The sequence below is a fragment of the Aedes aegypti genome, chromosome 3, assembly GCF_002204515.2.
Source record: "Aedes aegypti strain LVP_AGWG chromosome 3, AaegL5.0 Primary Assembly, whole genome shotgun sequence".
Taxonomy (NCBI): Eukaryota; Metazoa; Arthropoda; class Insecta; order Diptera; family Culicidae; genus Aedes; species Aedes aegypti.
In genome coordinates, this window is record NC_035109.1 from 197,440,418 (window position 1) to 197,467,268 (window position 26,851).

At 37.7% G+C, this 26,851-nt stretch overlaps 1 protein-coding gene across 11 annotated transcripts in view; it reads right to left on the reverse strand.

Annotated features, from left to right (window-relative positions):
• The window catches only part of LOC5579528 (innexin shaking-B), a 277,178-nt gene that overhangs the window by 92,391 nt on the left and 157,936 nt on the right, over positions 1-26,851 (reverse strand). For all 11 annotated transcript variants that reach the window (XM_021853970.1, XM_021853971.1, XM_021853974.1 and 8 more), the window contains 2 exons: positions 20,922-21,087; positions 19,563-19,696 (listed from right to left, as the gene is read on the reverse strand). In XM_021853970.1, coding sequence (XP_021709662.1) covers positions 19,563-19,696; positions 20,922-21,087 — 300 coding nt within the window. The remainder of the gene's footprint in view (positions 1-19,562; positions 19,697-20,921; positions 21,088-26,851) is intronic.

Below are 26,851 nucleotides of genomic sequence, written 5' to 3' on the forward strand. Positions count from 1 at the left end.
AGATATAGTTATTTTGGACTTCCACAAGAAACATGTTTAAGTCCAATTTAATACTATTTATTTACCAGCGACATGGCGTAAATAATTCCTAATGGTTATTATTTGCTTCAATTTGCTGGTGGTGGAAATAGAGAAGTCATTTTATGCAATGTGTCTTGAATAACATTGAATCATGGGCTCATGAGAACTGATTTTCATTTTCTGTTAAAAAAAACTAGATATATCATATTATCATATTTTCGAGCAAATATTCGAACATAGCCAATAATTAGTATCTTGATGGAATCGAAATTGGACAAGATGATGAATTCTAATACCTTGGTATATGGTTTGACTCTAAATTTAATTGTAACTTTCATATTAAACAACCTCAAACAACATGTACGAGGCGAATGAATTTTCTTCTTACTATTACAGGTACTTGGTGGGGTGCTAATCTATTTGCTTTGATTAACATAAACAAAACTGCCGTACTATCCGTTAAGTCATGGAATATGGTTGTCAAACTTTAAAAAATACAATTTCTTGTTTGAGAATTTGTTTGAAACTTATGAATTCAACTCATACTCAATCAACAGAAGTACTTGCCGGTGTCGTATCACTTAACCTTCCAGTCATCGCGCGGTTTGCCACCGTCAGAACCAACGCGCTGCTGTTGTGAACGAAATCGAGGTTTTTTGCAGCGTTGTTGTACAAAATATAACACGTCACTCTGAAGTGTTAAAATTCGATTTCTTAAAAGTCATTATTCGAAATTAACCCAACGAGCAAAGTATTGGAATCTTACATTCTGTGCTCAACTGAAATTGTTGTTCCAGTTTCGTATAATAGTTTTTATAATTTTGGAATTAATATTCACACTTATCAACTTTGATTGATTTTCGTCTATTTCATTACTTCAATAAATGCCATAACATCTGTATTCTTATTTTGCCAGTTTTATATTTATGCGTAAATTTGATGGAATTACTTTTGCACAGCTATATTTCACAGATGGATTCTTAGATAAAGGCATTACGGATTTTGGAGTATAAAATGGACATATGACTCGTTGTTTCGAACAAAAATCTCCTTGCTCCATTTTCATTGCAGAGTTGGTTGCTTTATAGTTTGCTTGGAACTTGATAAAGGACTGTCCACCAAATATTTGCAATGTATGTTTGGTTCTCCAACATTACCCGGAAAACCATTACCCGGAATGAAATTTACCGGAAGACTATTTACCGGAAAACCATTTACCGGAATGAACCATTTACCGAAAAACCATTACCGGAAGGACCATTTACCGGAAAATTATTTCTCTACAATGATGAGTTTCTTTATAACGGTCTTTCAACCGATTTACGGTCTTTTAGGTTAGTATGTTGACTCAAAATTATTTCAAAAGACCACCAATGATAATGGACAGGGAAGGTCTTTCCTTTAAAATACATTAGTTTCGAAGAGGAGTCTAGGATATATACTTGATCATGTCAATATGCACCACCTTCTAAAATTTGCATTTTATAGATGATTCACTAGGGCGATTTAAAATTTAAAAATGTTTGCAAATCCAATCTACCTTACCTTCCTTACAATCCCCACAATAAAAATAGTGTTCAGTGAAATTTTCAGCTTTCTTCTTCTTCTTTCTGGCCTTACGTCCCGACTGGGACAGAGCCTGCTTCTCAGTTCTTATGAGCACTTCCACAGTTATTCACTGAGAGCTTACTATGCCAATGACTATTTTTGCATGTGTATATCGTGTGGCAGAGGTACGAAGATACTCTATGCCCTGGGAAGTCGAGAAAATTTCCAACCCGAAAAGATCCTCGACCGGTGGGATTCGAACCCACGACCCTCAGCTTGGTCATGCTGAATAGCTGCGCGTTTACCGCTACGGCTATCTGGGCCCTATCAGCTTTCTATGTGGTGATTTAAAGGTGGCCCAAAGACAAAGTAGGTTTATATGGTTTATATGGAAATTACTATGGAGAAAATTTGAGATATGTTCAAAACACGTTGGTACTGTATTGTAAGTACAAACCTAACATCCCATAGTGAAAACTCGTTCTTCAAACCTTAATGAAGGATGTTCCTGAAGAAATAAATCCCTTTTGAGCTTATATTGTTTGAGGTTTTTGTAGATGTTTGTAGGGCTATAATCCCATTTGAAGCTAAATAATAGCAAACAAACTCATGAATATCTTTTCTATACTATCCGTTGGATTGAACTGCTCTCTTCAGCAAATTTCTTTATTACGGTTAGTAGAATGAGTTTTCCCTATGGGATGATAAGTTTGTACTTACATTACAGTACTAGCGTGTTCGGAACATATCTAAAATTTTCTCCATAGTAATTTCCATATAAACCTACTTTGTCTTTGGGCCACCTTTAAATCACCACCTAGAAAGCTGAACAATCCACAGAACACTATTGTTATGGTATGGATGATAAGGAAGATATAGGAGATTGGACTTACAAGGCTAAAGTGGCTAATTATGGCTACAACTATGTAACTTTACTTTTAACATTCGACCGTCGGTTCTCCAAGTATCCAAATGTTAATAAATAAGCAGCGGTTAGAATTTTTAATAGATTGGTTGTGCTACTTATCGCCGAGTGTCGATTTGCCGAATGTGATTTCCGCAAACGTCAATCATCCGAATGTAAATCCCCCGAATATCCCATTTCCTTGAATGACCCATTTCGGGTCATCTGATATTCACCCTTCTTTTTTCTATCGATATATGGTTAGTCGAAAACTACCATATAGGGTGCAGAGCTAGTTTTGCACTTCCATGATTCACTTTGGTATGTTCTTTCTAGTTTATCATCCTGGCACTGAATTCGGGGTACAGACATTCAGAGGTATGACATTCGGAGAAAAATATCACAATCAAGCAAATTCAAGGGAAAAGTAGATCTATTGCGTTGCAATATCTCGGAGTCCGAAGATGAACGTCACAATAACGAATTGTGTCTCTCCTCTCGATTACCAAGGCACTAAACTTATACTTGACATTTTAGGTTTCCTCAAATCATAAAGCTCAAATGAGAATAGCACTGTTGTATGTCGCTTTCCTCACAAGATTAGTGTTTTTATATTTTAATACAATATTAAAATTGAATTCTTAACTGTTTTAACTTAAGAGAAAAAGAAAACCATCATAGCTCCAAATATTTGTAAATGCTGGAATGTTCCATTTACTCAAATGCACAATACCTTATTTACGATTTTTGCGATTTACACTGATCTTGGCATCAAATATGTATAGTAAAAGAAATTCTTTTCATTTTCTCCATCCTTGCCTGTAATGTTTCATTTTATATTCTATATTTGAAGACATAGTTTTCCTATCTTTATCAAATGATTCTTTTCTACTTTAATCACAAAGAAATTTCACTGTGAATCAAATTTTGGTTTCGTAATATTTGTTAATAGCTTAGGGCCTACGTTTCGGCAAAGTGAAGCTATTCAGAAAGATCAAGCTGCGGTTGGCGCCTTGGTTCAAAACAGTTTTTGGTTGGTAAATTTGACGACTTTTCGGCGTTAGAGTACTTACATACTTGTCAAACTATAAACGATTACAAAAATGGTCAGTTGACATACTGCCCATAACTGCATATTTGTCACATTCGACATTTTTGACAATTTCGAGTTAATACCGGGGAGAGTCATCAAATGAAAAATAATTTCGATCAACTCACTGAAATCTGTGAGTTTGTTCTAGAATATCCGAAAAAAAAAAATACCAAGTTGTTTTGTCACATTGGTAATTGTAACCGCATAACAGTCACATTGAGATTATACATGAGTCCCGTAATGAAGTAGCGATGAATTTTCTATCAGAATTATTTTCTGACTATTCACCCAGTAGGCGATATGAGTTGTACAAAATTTCAGCCTCAAATAGGCACTTTTGAATTCTTGGTAATTTTCAGAATATTTAGTATAGTCCCATACTGCCGTGAATCGCAAGTCAGTCCCATCTGCATTATCGTCAAAATTGAGTTGAGTTCAGTTTTCAACATCTCTTACAATGCTCTTTCAGTTGCACTAATGAAATAATATGATTTGTTCGGAAAAATTAGGAAAAAAACAGCAAGTCAAATTGTCCCATAATGAAAAGTAACCGCATGTCAGTCCCACTACAGACTTTCGCACTGTGGAACATAAAATATAACTTGTTTTGATCATCTTTAAATTTTTCTCGGAAAGATATCATCGTGAAAAGCATGTTGTGAAAGTTTCATTAAGATTGGAACAAGTTCCAGACCTCCGGAATTTTTTGAAAATTCGTGTGGAAAACGAGTTTGAAAACTTCACAGCCCATTTTCTCAATGCCTACTTTTTACAGATGGGACTGACTTGCGATTCACGGCAGCATACTGCTAAGAAATTTACATTTGGTATTTCATTTACTCAATGCCTACTTTTGTCGAATGTTACAAATATGCAGTTATGGGCAGCATAGGCTCCCAGCTAATAACTGTAAAAATACTCCTAGAACACAACTACCGAAAAGCTAAACATTACATATAATTTGCAATTGGATTAGATGGACAAATTGATGTGAAGATTTGCGAAAAAGTTACACGTCTTCTCAGTGAGAATCGAACTCACGACTCCCCGATCTCTAGTTGGGGCGCGTTAACCACTACGCCATGAGAGGACTCATGAACGCAGAAGTTAACCTGAATTCGATTTCAGCTCAATAATCACGTGGTTCTTTTTCGCAAAGTGCACCTCTTTCGGAAGAATTAGATGCCCATCCAAACACAACGCTTCTATATATATCCAATGCCTAGCCCGAGAGCGCATTGTTTTTAGGTATAGGAATAGCACACTACACTAGCCAGCAACTGCGCTGGCTGAGGTATCTATTGTGTGGGCTTCCAATGGGTCGCGACGTTCTCAAACGACCGGTTACGGAACATGAGTCCGTTGCTCGATAAATATTTGTTTTTAATTATGAAACGTGGTTTTACGGCTAACCAGCCGAGTGGAAGTTTAACAACTACCGAAAAGCTAAACATTACATATAATTTGCAATTGGATTAGATGGACAAATTGATGTGAAGATTTGCGAAAAAGTTACACGTCTTCTCAGTGAGAATCGAACTCACGACTCCCCGATCTCTAGTTGGGGCGCGTTAACCACTACGCCATGAGAGGACTCATGAACGCAGAAGTTAACCTGAATTCGATTTCAGCTCAATAATCACGTGGTTCTTTTTCGCAAAGTGCACCTCTTTCGGAAGAATTAGATGCCCATCCAAACACAACGCTTCTATATATATCCAATGCCTAGCCCGAGAGCGCATTGTTTTTAGGTATAGGAATAGCACACTACACTAGCCAGCAACTGCGCTGGCTGAGGTATCTATTGTGTGGGCTTCCAATGGGTCGCGACGTTCTCAAACGACCGGTTACGGAACATGAGTCCGTTGCTCGATAAATATTTGTTTTTAATTATGAAACGTGGTTTTACGGCTAACCAGCCGAGTGGAAGTTTAACAACTACCGAAAAGCTAAACATTACATATAATTTGCAATTGGATTAGATGGACAAATTGATGTGAAGATTTGCGAAAAAGTTACACGTCTTCTCAGTGAGAATCGAACTCACGACTCCCCGATCTCTAGTTGGGGCGCGTTAACCACTACGCCATGAGAGGACTCATGAACGCAGAAGTTAACCTGAATTCGATTTCAGCTCAATAATCACGTGGTTCTTTTTCGCAAAGTGCACCTCTTTCGGAAGAATTAGATGCCCATCCAAACACAACGCTTCTATATATATCCAATGCCTAGCCCGAGAGCGCATTGTTTTTAGGTATAGGAATAGCACACTACACTAGCCAGCAACTGCGCTGGCTGAGGTATCTATTGTGTGGGCTTCCAATGGGTCGCGACGTTCTCAAACGACCGGTTACGGAACATGAGTCCGTTGCTCGATAAATATTTGTTTTTAATTATGAAACGTGGTTTTACGGCTAACCAGCCGAGTGGAAGTTTAACAACTACCGAAAAGCTAAACATTACATATAATTTGCAATTGGATTAGATGGACAAATTGATGTGAAGATTTGCGAAAAAGTTACACGTCTTCTCAGTGAGAATCGAACTCACGACTCCCCGATCTCTAGTTGGGGCGCGTTAACCACTACGCCATGAGAGGACTCATGAACGCAGAAGTTAACCTGAATTCGATTTCAGCTCAATAATCACGTGGTTCTTTTTCGCAAAGTGCACCTCTTTCGGAAGAATTAGATGCCCATCCAAACACAACGCTTCTATATATATCCAATGCCTAGCCCGAGAGCGCATTGTTTTTAGGTATAGGAATAGCACACTACACTAGCCAGCAACTGCGCTGGCTGAGGTATCTATTGTGTGGGCTTCCAATGGGTCGCGACGTTCTCAAACGACCGGTTACGGAACATGAGTCCGTTGCTCGATAAATATTTGTTTTTAATTATGAAACGTGGTTTTACGGCTAACCAGCCGAGTGGAAGTTTAACAACTACCGAAAAGCTAAACATTACATATAATTTGCAATTGGATTAGATGGACAAATTGATGTGAAGATTTGCGAAAAAGTTACACGTCTTCTCAGTGAGAATCGAACTCACGACTCCCCGATCTCTAGTTGGGGCGCGTTAACCACTACGCCATGAGAGGACTCATGAACGCAGAAGTTAACCTGAATTCGATTTCAGCTCAATAATCACGTGGTTCTTTTTCGCAAAGTGCACCTCTTTCGGAAGAATTAGATGCCCATCCAAACACAACGCTTCTATATATATCCAATGCCTAGCCCGAGAGCGCATTGTTTTTAGGTATAGGAATAGCACACTACACTAGCCAGCAACTGCGCTGGCTGAGGTATCTATTGTGTGGGCTTCCAATGGGTCGCGACGTTCTCAAACGACCGGTTACGGAACATGAGTCCGTTGCTCGATAAATATTTGTTTTTAATTATGAAACGTGGTTTTACGGCTAACCAGCCGAGTGGAAGTTTAACAACTACCGAAAAGCTAAACATTACATATAATTTGCAATTGGATTAGATGGACAAATTGATGTGAAGATTTGCGAAAAAGTTACACGTCTTCTCAGTGAGAATCGAACTCACGACTCCCCGATCTCTAGTTGGGGCGCGTTAACCACTACGCCATGAGAGGACTCATGAACGCAGAAGTTAACCTGAATTCGATTTCAGCTCAATAATCACGTGGTTCTTTTTCGCAAAGTGCACCTCTTTCGGAAGAATTAGATGCCCATCCAAACACAACGCTTCTATATATATCCAATGCCTAGCCCGAGAGCGCATTGTTTTTAGGTATAGGAATAGCACACTACACTAGCCAGCAACTGCGCTGGCTGAGGTATCTATTGTGTGGGCTTCCAATGGGTCGCGACGTTCTCAAACGACCGGTTACGGAACATGAGTCCGTTGCTCGATAAATATTTGTTTTTAATTATGAAACGTGGTTTTACGGCTAACCAGCCGAGTGGAAGTTTAACAACTACCGAAAAGCTAAACATTACATATAATTTGCAATTGGATTAGATGGACAAATTGATGTGAAGATTTGCGAAAAAGTTACACGTCTTCTCAGTGAGAATCGAACTCACGACTCCCCGATCTCTAGTTGGGGCGCGTTAACCACTACGCCATGAGAGGACTCATGAACGCAGAAGTTAACCTGAATTCGATTTCAGCTCAATAATCACGTGGTTCTTTTTCGCAAAGTGCACCTCTTTCGGAAGAATTAGATGCCCATCCAAACACAACGCTTCTATATATATCCAATGCCTAGCCCGAGAGCGCATTGTTTTTAGGTATAGGAATAGCACACTACACTAGCCAGCAACTGCGCTGGCTGAGGTATCTATTGTGTGGGCTTCCAATGGGTCGCGACGTTCTCAAACGACCGGTTACGGAACATGAGTCCGTTGCTCGATAAATATTTGTTTTTAATTATGAAACGTGGTTTTACGGCTAACCAGCCGAGTGGAAGTTTAACAACTACCGAAAAGCTAAACATTACATATAATTTGCAATTGGATTAGATGGACAAATTGATGTGAAGATTTGCGAAAAAGTTACACGTCTTCTCAGTGAGAATCGAACTCACGACTCCCCGATCTCTAGTTGGGGCGCGTTAACCACTACGCCATGAGAGGACTCATGAACGCAGAAGTTAACCTGAATTCGATTTCAGCTCAATAATCACGTGGTTCTTTTTCGCAAAGTGCAACAATGCGCTCTCGGGCTAGGCATTGGATATATATAGAAGCGTTGTGTTTGGATGGGCATCTAATTCTTCCGAAAGAGGTGCACTTTGCGAAAAAGAACCACGTGATTATTGAGCTGAAATCGAATTCAGGTTAACTTCTGCGTTCATGAGTCCTCTCATGGCGTAGTGGTTAACGCGCCCCAACTAGAGATCGGGGAGTCGTGAGTTCGATTCTCACTGAGAAGACGTGTAACTTTTTCGCAAATCTTCACATCAATTTGTCCATCTAATCCAATTGCAAATTATATGTAATGTTTAGCTTTTCGGTAGTTGTTAAACTTCCACTCGGCTGGTTAGCCGTAAAACCACGTTTCATAATTAAAAACAAATATTTATCGAGCAACGGACTCATGTTCCGTAACCGGTCGTTTGAGAACGTCGCGACCCATTGGAAGCCCACACAATAGATACCTCAGCCAGCGCAGTTGCTGGCTAGTGTAGTGTGCTATTCCTATACCTAAAAACAATGCGCTCTCGGGCTAGGCATTGGATATATATAGAAGCGTTGTGTTTGGATGGGCATCTAATTCTTCCGAAAGAGGTGCACTTTGCGAAAAAGAACCACGTGATTATTGAGCTGAAATCGAATTCAGGTTAACTTCTGCGTTCATGAGTCCTCTCATGGCGTAGTGGTTAACGCGCCCCAACTAGAGATCGGGGAGTCGTGAGTTCGATTCTCACTGAGAAGACGTGTAACTTTTTCGCAAATCTTCACATCAATTTGTCCATCTAATCCAATTGCAAATTATATGTAATGTTTAGCTTTTCGGTAGTTGTTAAACTTCCACTCGGCTGGTTAGCCGTAAAACCACGTTTCATAATTAAAAACAAATATTTATCGAGCAACGGACTCATGTTCCGTAACCGGTCGTTTGAGAACGTCGCGACCCATTGGAAGCCCACACAATAGATACCTCAGCCAGCGCAGTTGCTGGCTAGTGTAGTGTGCTATTCCTATACCTAAAAACAATGCGCTCTCGGGCTAGGCATTGGATATATATAGAAGCGTTGTGTTTGGATGGGCATCTAATTCTTCCGAAAGAGGTGCACTTTGCGAAAAAGAACCACGTGATTATTGAGCTGAAATCGAATTCAGGTTAACTTCTGCGTTCATGAGTCCTCTCATGGCGTAGTGGTTAACGCGCCCCAACTAGAGATCGGGGAGTCGTGAGTTCGATTCTCACTGAGAAGACGTGTAACTTTTTCGCAAATCTTCACATCAATTTGTCCATCTAATCCAATTGCAAATTATATGTAATGTTTAGCTTTTCGGTAGTTGTTAAACTTCCACTCGGCTGGTTAGCCGTAAAACCACGTTTCATAATTAAAAACAAATATTTATCGAGCAACGGACTCATGTTCCGTAACCGGTCGTTTGAGAACGTCGCGACCCATTGGAAGCCCACACAATAGATACCTCAGCCAGCGCAGTTGCTGGCTAGTGTAGTGTGCTATTCCTATACCTAAAAACAATGCGCTCTCGGGCTAGGCATTGGATATATATAGAAGCGTTGTGTTTGGATGGGCATCTAATTCTTCCGAAAGAGGTGCACTTTGCGAAAAAGAACCACGTGATTATTGAGCTGAAATCGAATTCAGGTTAACTTCTGCGTTCATGAGTCCTCTCATGGCGTAGTGGTTAACGCGCCCCAACTAGAGATCGGGGAGTCGTGAGTTCGATTCTCACTGAGAAGACGTGTAACTTTTTCGCAAATCTTCACATCAATTTGTCCATCTAATCCAATTGCAAATTATATGTAATGTTTAGCTTTTCGGTAATTGTTAAACTTCCACTCGGCTGGTTAGCCGTAAAACCACGTTTCATAATTAAAAACAAATATTTATCGAGCAACGGACTCATGTTCCGTAACCGGTCGTTTGAGAACGTCGCGACCCATTGGAAGCCCACACAATAGATACCTCAGCCAGCGCAGTTGCTGGCTAGTGTAGTGTGCTATTCCTATACCTAAAAACAATGCGCTCTCGGGCTAGGCATTGGATATATATAGAAGCGTTGTGTTTGGATGGGCATCTAATTCTTCCGAAAGAGGTGCACTTTGCGAAAAAGAACCACGTGATTATTGAGCTGAAATCGAATTCAGGTTAACTTCTGCGTTCATGAGTCCTCTCATGGCGTAGTGGTTAACGCGCCCCAACTAGAGATCGGGGAGTCGTGAGTTCGATTCTCACTGAGAAGACGTGTAACTTTTTCGCAAATCTTCACATCAATTTGTCCATCTAATCCAATTGCAAATTATATGTAATGTTTAGCTTTTCGGTAGTTGTTAAACTTCCACTCGGCTGGTTAGCCGTAAAACCACGTTTCATAATTAAAAACAAATATTTATCGAGCAACGGACTCATGTTCCGTAACCGGTCGTTTGAGAACGTCGCGACCCATTGGAAGCCCACACAATAGATACCTCAGCCAGCGCAGTTGCTGGCTAGTGTAGTGTGCTATTCCTATACCTAAAAACAATGCGCTCTCGGGTTAGGCATTGGATATATATAGAAGCGTTGTGTTTGGATGGGCATCTAATTCTTCCGAAAGTGGTGCACTTTGCGAAAAAGAACCACGTGATTATTGAGCTGAAATCGAATTCAGGTTAACTTCTGCGTTCATGAGTCCTCTCATGGCGTAGTGGTTAACGCGCCCCAACTAGAGATCGGGGAGTCGTGAGTTCGATTCTCACTGAGAAGACGTGTAACTTTTTCGCAAATCTTCACATCAATTTGTCCATCTAATCCAATTGCAAATTATATGTAATGTTTAGCTTTTCGGTAGTTGTTAAACTTCCACTCGGCTGGTTAGCCGTAAAACCACGTTTCATAATTAAAAACAAATAAACTCCTAGAACAGTTGAGAAGCAGGCTTTGTCTTTTGCAGAAGTGTTAAACCGTGAGAGTCGAAAATGTCCATGAATAGCGTGATATTTGTGCTAAGCATTAATGTGAGAGAATAAAAATGATACTAATAATGGTAGTTTATAATGGAAGATTTGGTTTTCCAGGTAATGGTGCATTCCGGTAAATGGTCTTTACGGGCAATAGTACATTCCGGTAAGTGGTCTTCCGGGTAATCGTATTCCGGGTAATGGTATAGAATCATATGTTTTGATAGCTTGAGTTGTCTTTGCGATTTGAGTACAAATTCTTTCAATTTCAAAACTCATCATGTTTTATGATGAAAGAATCATTGCTTAATTTACATTGTCAGGGACTTACCCTTAAATTTGTGTGGATCCCTTCTCATTGTAACATATATGATTCCTGCGCTAATTTTTGTGTTTGTTCGGAGTATAATATACGACCGGGATATTTTTCCTGCTGAATATATTAATTACATTATAAATTGAAAATATATTCCCTTGGTAATTGGAACACTTGTTGGAATTCCAGTAATAAAGGAAGATGGTGTTATGCAATTTTCCCGAAAATCAGTCATTTTCCATGGGTTAAAAATATACCAGGACCAGAAACTTTATTTGTTCATTTTCGCGATTTATTTCAAACAATAATATTTGCAACAATAATTTATATCGTAGCAATATTGTTGATTCTAATGTATGTGAATGTGGGGAATCTTAGGAAGACATTATCGTATTGTACTTCAAAGCTCGAGAATCATTTCACCGAGGGATATTTTTTTTAACTGTACAATAAATTATTCAATTCAAATCCAGTATCTTTTCGGGATATACTGGGTACAAAATGGTTAAACTTTCTCCTTATAACAATGTATTCCTGTTGCAGTTTGTGGCTCTGCTATGGTACATTTTTGCTGTATGGGCCTTTAGTTTTAAGTTTGGTTTTGTAACGTCATATGAAAAGATGTAGAGATTTAGTGCCCCTTTGAGAAAGATTTCGAAATAAAAACACTCAAAAGGATTTTTCCCCATTTCACTTTTTTTTTTTGTTAAAATACATGATTAATAAATAAAAATATGGTCAGTCACAATATCGGTGGATCGTCGCTCCTAACCCCTAAAGAGTACCAATATTTAATAACGGTCCCTATCTAGGTCAACAAAATAACAAATTTTGATATTTTTCTATTCTCAAAAACTGAATAATGGTTAATTTTTCAATTCTTTTTTTACTGAACTTTTCCACTGGTTTGTACTTATGATTGAAAATCTAGATATTACTTTGTTCCTCTGTCGATCAAAGTCAGTTATTATTTTTCCCTCTATGACACCTATTTTAAACAATCCAATGTCAAAATTTGCCCTCCTGTCAGAGACGAATAGAGACATAGCAGTCGAGTTTAGAATAGGTATCACTTCTAGTGCAGTTACCCCACAGCTATGGATAGCACACAGATATGGATCAATATTGGATTTAATTGAGAATATCTCATTAATACGCACAACACACTAAGCTCATTTTACCGGAAATCGGTGAATTTCACCGTAATCTCAACAGCTGAATAGTTTGGTGAAATAAACCACCGTAATTCGTCGAAATTTTACGGATTCCGGTGATTTTTCACCGAATATTGTAAAAAATTACCGTACTCCGTTAATTTATCTAGCCGAATTGTCTGAAACTTTACAATGAGAAGCGAATCAGGGCGATGCATATTGTGGCCAAACATGAGCTATGTAGCTTTCATAAAACCCCACTGCCGAAGTGAATCAAAAGTGCCAAGAATAGGATCCGGCTTATATTATTACATTTCATCAAAGTTGACGATAATCGGTTGAAAATCAATTCCTGCACATCCCAAAGCAATGCCACGTTAGCACTTTTTTATTTTGGTTGGATATTAAGTATGGAAACACGCATCTTTTTGCTGTTTTCCCATAAAAATGAAAATTTACTGCAAATAAAACTATGGCCCTTTTCTATGTTTGCTCGGTAATCTCAACAGCTGAATAGTTCGGTGAAATAAACCACCGTAATTCGTCGAAATTTTACGGATTCCGGTGATTTTTCACCGAATATTGTAAAAAATTACCGTACTCCGTTAATTTATCTAGCCGAATTGTCTGAAACTTTACAATGAGAAGCGAATCAGGGCGATGCATATTGTGGCTAAACATGAGCTATGTAGCTTTCATAAAACCCCACTGCCGAAGTGAATCAAAAGTGCCAAGAATAGGATCCGGCTTATATTATTACATTTCATCAAAGTTGACGATAATCGGTTGAAAATCAATTCCTGCACATCCCAAAGCAATGCCACGTTAGCACTTTTTTATTTTGGTTGGATATTAAGTATGGAAACACGCATCTTTTTGCTGTTTTCCCATAAAAATGAAAATTTACTGCAAATAAAACTATGGCCCTTTTCTATGTTTGCTCGGCAAGATTGAAGATACACAACAAAAGAAACTAGCGATTTACAGGATATTCACATAGAACGGGTTCAAAAACAATTTACTCGCTTAGAAATCTACCGTGAAATGATCCTGTGAATTTTTCAGAATACCAAGCACGCAGTTGCCTTATAAATCTAGAGCTACTCTCGGAAAGAAAGAAAAAAAAAATGCAAAACAGATGACCATACCCAACATCTTGTGCTAGACTATACTGAATCATTGCAGAAGATTTCAATCGCGCGCCGCTAAGACATCATGAATTTAATACTATTCTTGAACACAGTACAAACTACGGGTTCAACAGTCAATTTAGTTCCTGTTTAAGGGCCTTCAACACTGTAAATGAGCACTGTGACTATAATTTGTCTTTTGATTCCCAGCCCCCCCAACAAAAACACAGCCCTGTCCCTCGAAGATGCGTCACGGAGGACGATGGAGGGACGTCCATCCTCTGGCTTCATCAGAGAGCAACTGCGGCAAACAGACCCTCTTCGCAGGCAGCAGCCTCAACACAGCACAATCGGCAAACCGGACCAACGCAATGAACAATGGATTCTGAATATGGATATGAACAACGACTCATGGTGGTAAGCGCATAACGCTCTTCGCATCTTTGTGTGAGATGACGAATGAGGAACCATGCACTATAAATAGATTTAGGCTAGAGAACAAAACAAATGTATCTAGTTATAGGAAATTGGCCCAGTGGTGCCCAAGTGGACAAAGCGGCCGACCAAATAAAGTTGAAGGAAAAAAAAAATATAATTTGTCTTTAAAAACTAGTTTGAGACATTAGGATAGTCCTTACGATTTTATCGAAGACCGATATACTGTAAACTTTTACTTCGTAGCTTTCTTGGAAGTTTAATTTACAATCATTATATAACAGAAGGCTTTATAATCTGAGATACTTGAACGTGGACTCCAATCTCATAATATTTGCATACACTGTTCGGAAATAAAAGCATGTCGTATTTTTTGAAGCTTCTCGTTTGATTCTGTATTAACAATATTTTTCAAATCCCTAGTTGCCAGAAATGGTATTCGCTTCGACAGTATTTTACTCATGAAAAACTTCGACAGTGTGGCTCAAATCGTGCATTTGTATTACCATGAAATTATAGGTTATTTCCTTTGTTTGTTGAGCAACAAATAGTTTAGTAAATCTTTGTTTGACATTCATCATAGTCTATACAACCGATGGTATTCTTCAGGTATTTTCTGATCAAAGAACGTTCCGTTGAAGATTTCCAACAGATCTACTCCAGCCTTAACTTTAAAAAATATCATCTTCAACCGCATATTAGCCATATCAGCGATGCTCCAAAATGTTATTTTAATATAGGAAAACTTTTCCAAATATCCTTTTCGTGCTCTCCTTCGAACGGTTTACACTTCAAAACAATCAGCATTATTTTAAGGTTGTTCATAAAGGTAGTACGTTAGTCAGCTAATCAATGTAGATCAGTGCTTGGATTTTGATCCGAATGGATTCCGAAACCATATCCAGAGAGTGTAACAGTTCGTGAACCATAACAGTTTGTGGCATATCGTAATCGGATAGCCCTATGAATGTTAATATTCACAATCTCGTTTGGTACGTGACGAGAGAGCGTTGAAGAACAGCAACTCTCACAGACTACGTTATGGAGCCATTCGGGTTATGTATGTTTTGCATAAAATTGGTAATAACCTTCATATTTTCTGGCAATGAAACCTTAAGGTGAAGATGAATCGAAGTCAAGCCTCAAATTTTTAAAAGCACAAATCTGGAGAACCAAACATCCTTACTTACTTACTTATTTGGCTTTACATCAATTATCTTGATAAAGCCTCGCCAACAGTATTACGCCAATTCACTCGGTTCATGGCCGCTTCTCTCCATCCTCGGCTGTGCCCCACGCTCTCCAGGTCCTGGTGTACCTGGTCAATCCACCTAGCTCGCTGCGCCCCACGCCTTCTTGTTCCGACCGGATTCGTGGCGAACACCATCTTTACAGGGTTGTTGTCCGGCATTCTTGCAACATGCCCTGCCCAGCGTATCATTCCAGCTTTAGCTACCTTCACGATACTGGGTTCGCCGTAGAGTTGAGCGAGCTCGTGGTTCATCCTTCGCCGCCACACGCCGTTCTCCTGCACGCCGCCGAAGATCGTCCTTAGCACTCGGCGTTCGAAAACCCCAAGAGCTTGCAAGTCCTCCTCGAGCATAGTCCACGCCTCATGCCCATAGAGGACTACTGGTCTTATGAGCGTTTTGTACATCGTGCATTTGGTGCGGGGGTGAATCTTTCTTGACCGCAGTTTCTTTTGGAGCCCATAGTAGGCACGACTTCCGCTGATGATGCGCCTTCGTATTTCCCGACTAACGTTGTTGTCAGCCGTCAACAAGGATCCGAGGTAGACGAACTCGTCCACCACCTCGAAGGTATCCCCGTCTATCGTAACACTGCTTCCTAGGCGGGCCCTGTCGCGCTCAGTTCCGCCAACCAGCATGTACTTTGTTTTCGACGCATTCACCATTAGCCCGACTCTTGTTGCTTCGCGTTTCAGGCGGGTGAACAAATCTACCACCGTTTCAAATTTTCTCCCAATAATATCCATGTCGTCCGCAAAGCAAACAAATTGTCCGGATCTCGTGAAAATCGTCCGGCTCTCCGCATAACACCTTCAAGCGCAATATTGAACAACAGGCACGAAAGTCCGTCGCCCTGTCGTAGTCCCCGCCGAGACTCGAACGCACTGTAGTGTTCGCCCGAGATCTTCACGCAGTTTTGCACACCGTCCATCGTTGCTCTGATCAATCTTGTGAGCTTCCCGGGAAAGCTGTTCTCGTCCATGATTTTCCATAGCTCTACGCGGTCGATACTATCGTATGCCGCCTTGAAATCGATGAACAAATGGTGCGTAGGGACCTGGTACTCACGGCATTTCTGGAGGATTTGCCACACGGAAAAGATCTGGTCCGTTGTCGAGCGGCCGTCGATGAAATCTGCTTGATAACTTCCCACGAACTCGTTTGCTATAGGTGATAGACGACGGAAGAGAATCTGAGATAGCACTTTGTAGGCGGCGTTTAGGATGGTGATTGCACGATAATTTTCACACTCCAGTTTGTCGCCCTTTTTGTAGATAGGGCATATAACGCCTTGCTTCCACTCCTCCGGTAGCTGTTCCGTTTCCCAGATTCTGACTATCAGCCGATGCAGACAACCCAAGTAACACCGAAAACATCTTCTCGTCAGTTCTTTTAAAATTATGTTATATTCAGGTGTTAAAGATAAAATCCAATACATCTTCTGCTCTAATACCGTTCTGATGATGTTCTAGGGAAACATATCTATTAGGAAAGCGCAGAAATCATATTCACGTTATATTTCTGTTCGATTAGTGTATGTATAACTTAGCTAAAACACTACCCATGACCAAAATTCAGCTGAGGCAACTTTGTTATAAAGCTGCATCCGAAAACACATTGCATACATCTCTGTTTTGATTGTTGTGATTATGATGTTATAATAATGCTTTTTTCTGTCAATCGAAAAACAAATTTAGCATCTCAGTTTCTCTTCGAAGATTGATGCAGGTATTTATATTTTAATAGTGCACGAAATGCTGTGATTTTTTCCGATAAGAAGGATTATTTTGTCTCAATGACGATGCTCACATTTTCAATGAGTAAAATACCATGCTTATTTTTTATTTCTGTTGTTCTAAACACGTATTTGAAACTTATTTATAACTTCATTTAAACTCCATTCCAATACTTGTTTTTTTCTATGGCTGCAATCAAAGCAAGACCATGTAACAGCACCGCTCAGAACAATTATGACACATGAATTAATTTAAATATTAGCGATTTTAAGTAGGGCAAGTTAAGAATAAGTTCGACCCAGTCACTGTTTAATGTTTCTAGTATCACATCCTCAAAATATACAAATCAATTAAATTATCATAGATTCATAAACAAATAACCACTACAAAACTTTTTGACCCGTACTGTGCGCTGGTGGTCAATTCCACCATATTTCTTTGTTATTCAATCTGACGAAAAGTTGATACAACCGTATAAATTTCACGAAAAAATAAGTAGCAATTGCACATCTATGAGCGGCGCGTGAATAATCAACAAGTAAAACTCTCCGTTTCACCAGAAATCTGAAACCGCACATAAAAAACACATACACTTTATGCACAAGGCTCACTTTATATTTTCCAATTCTGAACGTAATAAAAAAAATCTCAGCCAAATTTTATGCAGCAAGACATTGCTTTTTGATTACGGTACTTGCAATTGAATTCATTAACGAATCTTTTTCATTCTTGTTTTTGTTTTTCCAGCTGTCAAAACATTTCAAGCAATACACATTGTGCGCTTGTATTTTTGCATGCCAGATTACATCTCGATAACTTGATTATAACTTAATGGTTATAATGATGTATGATATAACTTTGGTATAACAAATTCGAATGCAATGAGAAGTATGAAGTAGGTATTGTAAAACATCCAGTTGAACTAAAAAGATGTTTTAAAAGCCATTCGTTCTGCGCTTTTTCGGTTATAAAGGTGTATGATATTCAGTATTGTACATTCGAAGTAAAACAGCGATGATGTACAAACGGTGTAATTTGGGCTCATTTATGATCAATTGTGTTACTTGGGAAGCTGCCAACCTGTCGGGGCCCATCTTGATGAGTTCGGCTCCGATACCATCCTTGCCAGCGGCCTTGTTGTTCTTGAGCTGTTGAATGACATCCTTAACTTCCCCCATCGTGGAAGCTGGTTGGTTTCCGCTGTCCGCTGTGCTGACGTAGCCATCGCCTTCGCTGTTCTAACCTTCTGTGTTCTCTGCGCCATTCAGGTGTTCATCGTAGTGCTGTTTCCACCTTTCGATCACCTCGCGTCCGTCCGTCAAGATACTCCCATCCTTATCCCGGCACATCTCAGCTCGCGGCACGAAGCCTTTGCGGGACAGAACTTCCGCGTTTCTTGAGAGCGGTACAGCAACTCCATCTCTTGGCATTCCACCTCTTCCAGGCGGCGCTTTTTGTCCCGGAATAGGCGGGTTTGCTGTTTCCGCTTCATCTGTATCGTTACACGTTTTGCCGCGTACCATGCAGCAGCATTGCAGCCCGCGCTGCATTCTTCTCCTCTAAAACCTCCTGGCACTCCTCGTCGAACCAATCGTTTCTTGAGCTCCATTCCACATATCCGACAACGCTTTCGGCAGCGTCGTTGATGGCTGCTTTGACTGTCCTCCAGCAGTCCTCAAGAGAACCAAACATCCGTTCAAGCTGAAAATTTAATCGATTGGTCACTATGGGTGTGACCAATCGATTTAGTTTTCAGCTCAAACGGGTTTTCGGTTCTCCAGATTTGTGCTCTTGAAAATTTTAAGTTTGGCTTCGATTCATCCTCCCCTTAAACAACTTAATTATCATCTATTGGATCATCAAACACCTTTTTGATTGTAAACATGGCACAGAATATGGAACATATTCGCCTCTGTTTGTATTCTGATCCACAACCGAAACACAGTGAATATAATTTCAGCGAATAAATTTCAGTTTTGATTGGAAAACTGCTTTTGCAATTTCGACGATGACGATGATTTCAATGATGGATTATTGAACGTTAAGAAAATTTTAGTTTGACAGCGGCCTGGCAGCTTGTTGATTTTTAGTTTGCATCCCGCAGATCACAAGTAAAACTCATGTGGCGTTTTTGTCGACAAAATAAAGGTCAAGGTTGAAAATTCGACAAAGTTTTTGAAATTGAAATTTAATTAATAAACAGTTGTTACTCGTGCGGAAAATCCAAAGTCGCAAAAATATGATCCATTATGTTATTAAATAAAACCAAGCATTGATTTAAATTGTTACGACCCTATCGAAAATCATTTACATTTTTAGATATAAATTTGATTCTTCACTAATTCTAGTTCACTTACCGTGTATGGACGCAGTCTATTGGATTTCCGACGTATTGTCGTGTCGTTACTGCTATCGAGAACGTTACCAAAAGAATAACGGTTGCGTTGGTGTGTAATCGAAATATCGAGGAATCTGTTTTCACATGATTTACCTAAAATGAAAAATATTGAATTAAAATTATGTTTAAACTGATGATATGGTTGTGTGACATAAAATGCAGAATCTTTCTTCTGCAAACCTGAACGAGCACATTTGGAAAAAAATGATCTTTAGCTAATTGTTAGACTCTTAAATAAAAACGGATCATTTCAGCAGGGTACAAACTTTTGTGAATTTCAATGATCACGCTTAAAAAAACTGTAAACGGGGGCAGGTTGATCATTATTTCTCAAAATGATGTTATATTATCCTTTATTATTATTAAAATAAGTTTACAAATAAAAAAATCTTTATTCAATTTGGGTCTTCTAAATCAGAAAACGACATCTAAATTTTTACAGCTCGTATATTATTTCGCTTTATAGTATTGTTCAGATTTGAAAATGAGCAAATAGTAGTTTACGGAACAAGTTGCAGAATGATGATTTTTACACCACGAGTCGTAAATTTATCCTACGAAGCTTGCCGAGTAAGATAATAACGATGAGTGCTGTAAAAATCGAGTTCTGCAACCGTAATTCGTTGCAGAACTCGATTTTTACAGCACTCGTCGTTATTATCTTACTTTCTCATTACGCATCTGTTTTAAGTTGCGTAATGAATTTTTCAGAAATTGTATAATGATGCTGAATGCATTCCGATATAATTTCTGATACCCTCAAGTGGTCTTCTACGAAATTGCAAAAAAATGTTGTACGTAACTCGTTGCAGAACTCGATTTGTACAGCACTCTTCGTAATTATCCTACTCGGCAAGCCTCGTAGGATAAATTTACGACTCGTGCTGTAAAAATCATCATTCTGCAACTTGTTCCGTAAACTACTATTACGCAATTTTCCATAAAACAAACATGGTTTTCGAGATTAACCGATATTATTTGTTGTGTAGAGTTTATATGTATGTGTTGAGGTGATTTGTTGTCATTTACTTTGAAACTTTTAGAATATATTATTATTAACAACTTTACTCAAGACACCGTTCATCGTACTTTTCATTTTACCTTTGGCTAATCTATTCTGAAAGTTTAAACTTAAGGGAGCAGTTTTGTTAGTGAAGAGAGGCTTGTTGTTCTGTACAATTACAATGTCATACTCAAATTGTTTAACCTTTTAAGATTAGTTCCATGATTTGTGGGTTCTCTTCCAATCTTTTGGTTTATCAAAAATAAAAAAAAGCTTGATTCACAAATATTCATACATAATACGACTAATACTTACCGATGATCTGCTCACTTGCATAAACGCATAGACGCCTCTTAAAAACTCCATATTACTACTGGATGGTGAATTAATGGGGGCTCTTTGTTGTGGCCCCCCTTGATTTCGGCGAAAATAGGATGGCACTCCTTCAACCAGCTGTGTTTTTACTTTCTTGGAAAATGATCTAATAGAAAATAAAGAAAAAGGTTTGTTACACATCTATCTTTTTTAAAGAAGAATCTTTTCAATAAACAAGTAACAATTTGAAGCCATGTTTCATATTTTGGAGCACACAATTTTTTTTAAATTTCTAATAGAATTCTATTAACAGTCAATTTAATCCATCAAGCATTAAATAATTTATACACATTAAGTTACGATGCATAATTCACAACACAAACTACTACTTAGGTGTGTGTATTTCTGCACATATTGAGGTAAATATACATTTGGGTGTTGCTTATTTTTCAAACATTTACGAAACCAAAAAAAAAAAGTGTGGTCTTCTGAATTTAAATTACATCAAAAGAGAAATTTAAAAGATGGAGCTAAAAATACTACAATTTAGAAGAGGCGCAAGCGACTTGAAGATGAATTTTCAAGTTATAAAATAAGACCTTTTAGTAAAATCTCCATAACTTTATTGTTTTCTAATTATTTTTTTAAGCTTTTGGCATCAAAACATTGACATTGTTGTTGTTTACATTTTTGAAGCGAATTCAAAAGTTTTTTTTTGTTAAATAATAAAGTCAAAACATTTTTTAATCGAATGTTTTGTTCACATTTTAAAAACAACTAAATTGGCTTCAAAAGCACGGGAAAAGATTTGAAATCAGTTGAGTATCGATGAAATTATGATTAAACAAAGATTATTTTTAGTAAAAGAGGATAAAATTGGAGAAAACTACTGTTCATCAAGAGAGAAATGTGAATTTCTACAAACTTTTCATGATTTTAGATTTGGTAAAAAAATTACAAAATTATGTAGACTTCACTTAAGATCATATTCTATAACATGATGATACACTTTCAAGTCGCCTTAATATTTTGGTTCAAATTTTGAGTTTTCTCTGTTTATGTGATTTTAGTTCAGAAGAGCACACGAATTTTTGGTTTTGAGAACTTTTTAAAGTTAAGTCGTACCCTAATATACATATATATCTATTACAGCATAAACATAAGACTAAAATAATAACAGTTTACAAAAAGTGTCATCATTCATTAGACTTTCCCTTGAATTGCTTCGGCTTTCTAACACAAATACTACCAATAAATTTTAAAATAAATCTCTAAGATTGCTTAAAAAATCCCTCTAAGAACTTTGTTCTATTATTGCTTTAAATATTTCATTAAAATTCGCCATACTTATTGTACACAATTTTCAATTGTTAATTTAAAACAGTTATCCTCAGCCCTGTTTTTTAGACCATTTTTATTTCTGATAGTGGATAGTATTCGCAATAATTTTGTTCAATGATCTTGATAACAGCATCCCAAAGAAAAAAATTGCAAAACTTATCAGATTTAAGAGAAACAGACATCACATAAAAGCTGCATTATTTAAAAAACGACGTTTAAATGAAATTTAAACTAAGGTACACCAGGGAAAGTTAAAACGGGTGGGACAAGGTGAAATGCAAAGTTTTTAACATGATGCCAATAAAAGTTAGCAGTTGTTTCTTTCCTAAAAGTTGGCATCAATTGGCAACTTTATATTTTTGTTATTGAATATCTGATCATTATAAAAAATCACAATGAAACCTCTTTCTATTTAATCTTACCTGTTTCAACTTGCCCGGTGTACCTTATGTTTTCTTTGTAATTTAATTCACTAATTAGATATAAACTTTTGTATAAAAATACCGGATTTAATATCGATTTGATTGAATTTTCGAACATATTTTGCAACCTCCATACAAAATTCGTCGTTTTTGTCATCTGGCCAGATACAACACTTTCTTAAATAATCAAAAATAAGCATTTGGGAACCGAAACTTTTACAAACTTCGTTGATTCATATTGTTTACGCCAAAAAAGTAGTGCTTGCAGTAAATTAAGCACATAAACCAGCATACAACCTGGGAAGCTTACTTACTCCCTATTTGTCTAGTTGCAAATTTTACAATATGATTCATAAAAAATGCGATAAGCATTATATCATGCGATACTTTTTATATAGAAAATGAGAACGAATAATAAATGTTATTTATTTATTGATTTGTTTAGTCTATTAAGTATCTGTTTTTCGTTATGGATATAATTTGTATCTGTCCATTTCCCCTAAATAGCTTTTAAGACGTCAACGATCTATTGACATTTTTCACTGGTCTTGTCTAGAACTTGTCAAATGTAAGGAAGTGTTTTTCTTGAAGTATTTATTGAAAGGTAGTGGTCAAACGAGGAACTTCTTATACCGTGCTGCATCAATACCCGGAGGCTTAAGTCGACAGAAATGCTCAAAATTAGATTTAGGTATGTTTGGTTAAAATATTTTTGAAGTGTTGATATTCAACATATTATTACACTTCAAATCTTCATGAAAGTGACCAAATTTGCGATATTATTCATGATTTTTACAAGTAAATATCACCGAAATATTGGAGCGTGTCTTGTCCTTAAATCCGGACACCTGAACAAATGATGTTTTTAAATCCGGACATTTTTGTATCAAAATCCGGACACCTGTGTTTTTATATGATATTTTTGCACATCTTTTGAAAAAAAAATCATACGAACTCGTCGAAATACTATCTTTTAATCAATTCGACGTACGTTTTTCCCTATACTGTTACAAATAACAACACGTAACTGATTTAATTACCTGAACTGAAGCGCGCGTGGCTTGAACTCGTTAACGTGTGGCTGGAATCTCAGATATAGGGGAAGACGGGGTAAGACCGCCCGCCTAAGCAGTTTAATTCATATGTCAAAATCAAGAATAAATAAATCCATTTTATACGCAGCATGTCGTTTTTTGAAGCCTTAGGCATGATCAAAAAATATGACAGGTGTTGTATTTCTAAAAAATATTTATTTCTTGAAGCTTTAAAAAAGTGATGTCTTATCACGATTATTTTTAGCGACGGGGTAAAACCGCCCACCCACGGGGTAAGAGCGACCACCACGGTTTACGCACACAATTTTGCGAAAAAATATATCAGTTCCCTGTGATTCTAAAAAGTATAATGTTTTAATTCGACATTGATTAACGTCGATATTGAATCATTTTTAGGGTTCATTATTTCAAAAAACTTAAATATATACTTATACTATATATACTTACCTTGAAACACCCATATTTTGGAAAAATAAGCGGATTTTGGCTTGTATTTTTCACATAATTGATTTCATATTACTTGAAGAGTAATGTACAACGTAGTTACAACTTTTTAAATGGTTTTTACAGTTATTTGGTATAAATTAAGGGTGGCGGTCTTACCTCGTCAACAGTGGTCGGTTTTACCCAGCTTGCTCAATTTTTACAACTATGGCCTTATTTCAAAGCTTAATATTTACAATTCATATTTCACTTCACCGAAGCATATTTCACATTTCTGTTAAAGCATGGACGCGTAATTTGTTATGTTTTTCCAAAAAAAATCCCTTCCGAAAACCTTATGTGAGCATCTGTTAAATTAAGATCAAATTCAATATCGACGAGCAGAAACTTTGTTTTTGTCATTTGTTATGAAAAATTTGATGTAAATATCACACTAAATGTTCCGGAATGTCAAAAATCTTGTGTTTATGGAAAGTGCTTGGTGAACTTTTAAGAAAATTGCGATTTTCATGCCAAACTGAAGGTGGTCCGTCTTACCCCGGCGGGCGCTCTTACCCCGTCTTCCCCTACACAATTAATCTTACATTACACTATTTTCTTATTACTCACAACACTTTATATGTATATATTTCAAGCCTTTTCTTGTTTTATATATTAAAAACATCATTTACACTAGTAAAAAGTGGGTCTTCCGCTCGATGTCCGGGTTTGAAGACACTGACCCATAATCTCGGACAGTCTCTTTATACTCCTTTTAATACACATTTGCTTCATAATTCAAAACAGCTGTTATAGAACATTTAAAGTATGTCTCTAAATTTAATTGTGTTCAGAACACTTTATAAAAATATATTTCACACACTCTTTCTTCAACCTTTGGTTCGGGTTGGGCGTTCAAAGATCGTTAATCTTCAATTAACATGAACCACAAAGGAATGACGTCCGACAGGAACGATTATCGTGTTGTTGTTTTTATTAATTATTTGGCAATGTTAACTAGATTGAAAATGATAGTATAATAATCTTCAATGTTTAAAGTATAGACTATGAAAAAATTCCAAACATAAAAACATTCAAAATATGCATAAATTAATCAATATTATCAAAGTGTCCGGATATTGGTACCGTCCGGATTTTGATTCATCACGGTATTTAGATCTTTACATCTTTAGATCTGGGGGCCCAGATAGCCGTAGCGGTAAACGCGCAGCTATTCAGCAAGACCAGCTGAGGGTCGTGGGTTCGAATCCCACCGGTCGAGGATCTTTTCGGGTTGGAAATTTTCTCGACTTCCCAGGGCATAGAGTATCTTCGTACCTGCCACACGATATACGCATGCAAAAATGGTCATTGGCTGGGAGGGAGGCACCGATATTACACACGAAATATGACACAAAGTTATTTTGAATTGCAAGAAAACTCCAGCTTGCCAACGACAATCAAGGCAGACTTGATGAAAATCGTTTGTTTTCTTTTGTTGTGTTCCTTCGATCGTTCTGGATAAACATAGAAAAAGGGCCAAAGTTTTCTGTGCATTTAATTTTCGTTTTTATTGGAAAAAGTAAAATAATGCGTATTTGAACACTTTATATTCAATCAGGATAAAAGGTGCTATTGTGACATTACTTTTGAATAAGCATGAATAGCTTTTCAATCGATTTTTTGTCAAATTTGATAAAATGCAAAAATTAATTTTAATCAATTACGCGCTGTTATCATGTTTGTCCATTGTTTTAGATCTGGGCTCACAGTGACAGTTCGTGACAGCAGAATCTCGGCTCACCTTGACGTACATAAATTTCGTATTGGTTTCTCCCTCCCAGGTCATTGGCATAGTAAGCTCTCAGTTAATAACTGTGGAAGTGCTCATAAGAACACTAAGCTGAGAAGCAGGCTTTGTCCCAGTGGGGACGTAACGCCAGAAAGAAGAAGAAGAAGATCTTTACAGGAAGAAAGTTGGATTGGGAATGATTCCAATTTTCTCTTGTTGATCGATCTAAACAATTAGGTAACTAGGGAGATGTATTGATTGGGTAACGGATGGAAATCTAGTGATCATGACCACGGTAAAAATAAGCAAGGTATTATACTCCGAAAAATAACATTTGGCAGTGACGTCATTCCTATCGCAAACTCGATCGAGTGCAAAAGAAAGCAAGGCTTGCTCTCTTTTACTATCCTGTAAGCCTCATGCTTGACGATAGGAATGACAACACTTGTTTTAATTGAAAACCGTTGTTTACACGTGGGAATAGCCTACGTTGTTGTGTCTACAGTGATTATGGCAAATTTAAATAATGCATCGTGGTTGTTCTTTATCCTGCGATCATAGCAACAACTATTAATCTAACTTATACAAACTTGTAGTCAAGTTATCATAACAAACTACGCTCCGCAAATAATGTGTGCTATCGATCAACTGTTCGCAAACTGAAGTCGTAATTTTTGGAGGATTTTTCTGATTTTACTCCGGGATTTGACTCCTGGTGTGCAATTCTTGATCCGAAAGTTTATTTGGCACGGTATGGGCGAAAATCAATGCCGTGAATGTGTTCTGATTAACGTTAATCGCAAAATATTACAACATCCAACAAAAGGTTTGTCCTACGACAAACAGTGCATCATCCTTATATATACACAAAGCGCGTTGCATTCATAATTTTGCAAT